This window comes from Cyprinodon variegatus, unplaced genomic scaffold (assembly GCF_000732505.1).
Source record: "Cyprinodon variegatus isolate N-32 unplaced genomic scaffold, C_variegatus-1.0 Scaffold259, whole genome shotgun sequence".
In the NCBI taxonomy this organism is placed as follows: domain Eukaryota; kingdom Metazoa; phylum Chordata; class Actinopteri; order Cyprinodontiformes; family Cyprinodontidae; genus Cyprinodon; species Cyprinodon variegatus.
Window position 1 is genome coordinate 46,356 of NW_015150712.1, and position 4,638 is coordinate 50,993.

The following is a 4,638-nucleotide window of genomic DNA, read 5'->3' on the forward strand; positions in this document are numbered from 1 at the left end:
AAAGATCTGCCTCTCATTCTACTTTTAGTAATTCTAGGAACCACTAGTGCCTAATCAGCTCTTAGTCCTGCAGTCAAACATCTTGGTATACCTGGTTCATAAATAGGACGATTGTCCCAATTACCACACCAGGCCTAAGCTAGCTGGCTAACACTGTCGTATTCTATGAACATGCTGTTATACTTCATGTATTTTAGTTGTTTTTAACCGCTGCCATGTGGCTCACCCTGCAGGGCTGTGGCTTCAACAGTTGGAAAAAAAAGAAAAATCACCAAGCAAATCACCGAACTGGCTTTGCAGCATAGCTTTGTGACGCCGCTCACGGCTCTGCTGGTGGAGAACGAGGACGCCACAGAGAGGCTGCTGGCCGATTCGCCAAAGGACCCCAGGCAGGGATGCTGCACAGGTGCTTGTCTGCATTTGAACTTCAATCCTCAATAACTTGTCCTTTCCAGTCGAAGATGTCTGCACCGGACTATTTACTCTTTCAAACAACCTCTTTGTCTGTGGCTTCCACAGATCCTCAGAGAAACAGTGTTTGGCACTCAGAGGTGTCAAAAGTATTAATGTTTCTTACTCAATTTGAAGTATAAATCCTACTGTTTAAATACACTTTTATAGAAATTTAAGTATCAACCTAAGCTTTTAACTCAAGTAGATATGTAAAAGTACATTTTTTATAACTACTTAAAGTACTAAAGTAAACGTTATGCAAGAAAAATTTAAGGACAGACTTTTATATTGGTTACTGCACCACCCTATTCTGGATACAGGGTCCGATTTAAGAAATCTGAGGCCCCAGGCAAAGAGAGAAATGGGGTCCTTTGAAATGGGATGACAACACAAAACAGATCCATTATACAGATACAGAATTGTTATACAGAATAGACATGCATTATTTGTTCTACCTTTGTCCCTCTCTTCTTATCCTTTTTTGCTGTTTACCTCTATTTTTTTCTTTTGTCCCTTTTTCTTTTCATATTGGCAAGGTGCTCAGCTAACTTTTAATGCTGTCTCACAAAGAATGAAATATTTTTTCCAATCACTAAGTGCATTCTAACTTAGCTGATTGCTCCTTCTTGTGTTTTGAAAAAGGTGATGGCAAAAGTTAATAACCCAGTCCTTCTTCTCACTGTAGAGAAACCATGATCTGCTTATCTGTTCTCCATTTTTCATTTGAATTAAATAATAGCTGCAGCAGACAAGAGAGAAGAGAGCAGGAGACGGGGTTAAGAATCTACTTGCTCTGTAGTGCAGAGTTTGGTGCTTTTATATTTAGTCGCCAAAGTCTCCAGTAGCAGAAAAAGTCACTAGATTTGGCGTTAGGCGCTTTTTCGTAATAGAAGTGCTAGAGGGGTCTGAAAAGTCACTAAATATTGTGACAAAAGTCTTAAGTTTGCAACACTGCTCTTCCCGCTTTTTTTTTTTTTTCAAATGTTTTGCTGCTGTCTGTTTGGAACTTTCTCAACATGTGTAGCAAATGCACTGATCCAATGTGTTGGACATTAAAGGGGGCCCCTGAGACACACTTTTATGCATCCCCAAAGTCGGGCCTCGAGTGCTGCTGTCCTGCAGGTTTTAAAGGTTTCCCTGCTGCTGCACAGCTGATTTTCACTAATTGCTGATTAACAGACTTTTGCTACAATCATCAGAATCAGCTGTGCTAAAGCAGAGAAACCTCTAAACAATGCAGGACAGCGGCCCTCAAGGACCGACTTTGGGGATGCCTGCACTTAATATTATAAGCATTCTGATGGCATTTTAACGTTTTTTATGGGGCCCCCAGGAACTTGGGGCCCTAGGCAACTGCCTAGTTCTGCCTAATGGTAAATCCCCCCCCTGCCTGGATGATAACTTCCTTATACTTTTATATCTACCTTATAAGTTTCTTAGTTTTATGACTAATGGCAATACAAAACTATATGCGGTGAACAACAAGTTCGGGCAGCACCACAAAGAAATTCATTGTCTCGATGAAACGAATTCCTAATGGTTTTAGTTTTTTAAAATACAAACAGGCCATAATGAATATGAACGTAAAGGAAACAAAACTAATCAGTCCATTTTTAAAATGTAAGGAGTAGAAGAAGATAACCAAAATTTCTACTTAGGTAAGGTAACCAAGTATTTGTACTTTGTTACTTTGGCGCTGGTTGTTTTCCCTCAGAGTTTGAGTAACTGTCAGGGCTTGTCTGAATAATCTGATTTTCCTCATTTGGAAAGTCAAAATTTTTTTCAGGTAATCCACAGTCTTTAAAATATTGACCACATGTCCATAGAAACAAGTGTCCATACTTTAAAGAAAGTATTTTAGAGAAAATTTTAATTTGAGTGTCCAACATGACTCAGTCGAATGGGAATAAAAACATGTCTGACTGGTTGATCAGTCCCCCATGGTGTCTCCTCTGAGACGACATTTGGAGACTGATTAGGAAGGTTTGTCTTTGCTGATCAAAGGGAGGACTGAAAAAAAATGAATTCTTTATGTATTTGGAGCCTCTGCATTGTTGCTGACATATATTCTCATTTTAAGATGGCAGATCGTTCTCCTAACATGTTGGCCATCTTTTGGTGTCACTTTGCAACTGAATAGAAGTGTTTTGATTTGTTTTTTCCCCTCATATTTCTGGGTTGTTTTGCTTAAAAACATCTTGTATAACATTTTTTTACTATTGTTTAATTCTGATGAGAAATATTCTAATCAGAGACGGTGTTCTGTCAGATGAGCATACCCTCATACCCATAGTCAATACGCATGTGCAAGACTTCAGATTTGCATTTATACTTTTATTTTGTAGGAAAATTAGACTTTAAACTAGCTAAACGGGCGTGTATCCCTTTAGCCATGTAAAAAAAAAAAAAACATACGCTTAAAAAAAACACCAAAGAGTAAGTAATTACTTATTATTATTTTTTTTTTGTAAATGACTAAAGGGATACACGCCCGTTGAGGTAGTTTAAAGTTTATTTTTTGTACAAAACTAAAGGGATAAATGGGTATTAACTATGTGTATGCTGGTATGACCGGGTATGCTCATCTGACAGAACAAAGGCTCAGTTCTAACGTAGAGATGTTTCCAGGCGGACATGCTCTACCTGGGCCAGTTGACGTAGTCTATTCCCGTCCACCACCCTGGGTCCAAACCCCCACCCCGACCCCTTCAAGTCAGGCTCGCGGGGGTCCAGTGGCGACTGCGCTGCCTTCAACGGTGAATATAGGTAACACATGCTTCATCATTGAGAGTTTCAGGAGCAGGTTTCTGTCCTCGTGGTTAAGCTACACCCTGTTTGTATGTCTCTCCTTCAGTGGACAATGACCCTCACTTCATCATCCACCTGCCCCGAAGCAACATGGACGTCTGCTTCAACATCGACTCCAAACCGGGTCACATCCTCAGCCTGGTGTCCGACGCTGGAACAGGTCAAACTGAACAACGTTTAAGCAAGATTTTCTCTGCTGCTTCTTCATGGTTTTCAGGACTTACATAACCGCCTGATTTTAAATTTGTCTTCATAAACACAGCTCTATAAACCTTAGTACTCCCATTTTGCTTCCACAGGATAATACGTTTTAAGTAGGAGGAAGCTGCCAGTAGGAGAACCTCAAGTCAACCCCAAATTACCTGAAGTTCCTCATTCTGCAGAGATTATCCCCTTGAGGAGAACATTTCAGGCTTGGCAGGCATTTGTTAGCAAGTCAAAGGTCATGAAAGTGTAATTAGAAATAAGGCTGAAAGGGAGAATGAGACCAAGGCTGATATGTTTGGTCAGAAGGTCCATGTTTGGTTTTTCTCCAAACATGGACTTCAGAACACCTCCTTGCACCCCGGCTGGACCACATCTGTGGACCAGAGCAGTGGTTCTCAGGAGATTCTGTCTGCAGGTGTTAGAAGTGTCTCTACTCCAGCATCAAAAGATGTAATTTCCTCCCCTGCAGCTGTAGAGGTCCACCTCAGCCATGCATGACAGGGGGTCTTGAAGAACATTGAGTCCATCTCCATGTCTGCTGAAGCTTGGTCCAAACTGGGACCGCAGCAGAACCCTCATCTTTACATCTGTGCAAGTTAACATGGATGATGGTACTAATCCAGGCAGTGCAATAGCCTAGTCAAATTCTGGACCACATTATGATTGATAGGACAAAATCTTTGGAGCTGAGAAACTTCAATAAACCGCATCAAAATTGGATAGAGGAGAGATTCAGAGGTCTAGGAGGAGCTTCTGAAGTTTTCTGGGGTGTACTTAGTTTTACATTTGGTTTGTCAGTGAGGTAGTGATGGGACCGTGTATGCTGGATCATCTACCCAGTCTGGTCCAAATGCTTCCAGAACACATACAGGTCCCTGTCCTCATTCTTCCATCTTGTCTTCAGGTGTGGTTGTTAACGGCCAGCTAATCAGCTCTAAGCAGCCTCACAGAGGTAAACTCAACACCTACTTCGGCATCATCTCGGTCTACTACCAACCTGAAGGAGTCAGCGTGACGGTGCACACGGACCGAATCACCATCATCGCTGGCAGGACCCACCAGTCCTTCACCTGGAGCGCCACAGCTGAGATAACCCAGGCGGGGTACGTCTTTATAACCTGACTCCGCCAGATGGATTTGCTCCGCATATCCATCTGGAAACCTTCCGTT

The 4,638-nt window shown here is 41.7% G+C and overlaps 1 protein-coding gene across 1 annotated transcript in view; it reads left to right on the forward strand.

The window, feature by feature from the left end:
• itih2 (inter-alpha-trypsin inhibitor heavy chain 2) overlaps positions 1-4,638 on the forward strand; it is a 22,844-nt gene that overhangs the window by 15,269 nt on the left and 2,937 nt on the right. Inside the window, exons 15-18 of the mRNA XM_015382532.1 lie at positions 234-406; positions 3,082-3,219; positions 3,308-3,421; positions 4,373-4,571. Of these exons, the coding sequence (XP_015238018.1) occupies positions 234-406; positions 3,082-3,219; positions 3,308-3,421; positions 4,373-4,571 (624 nt within the window). The remainder of the gene's footprint in view (positions 1-233; positions 407-3,081; positions 3,220-3,307; positions 3,422-4,372; positions 4,572-4,638) is intronic.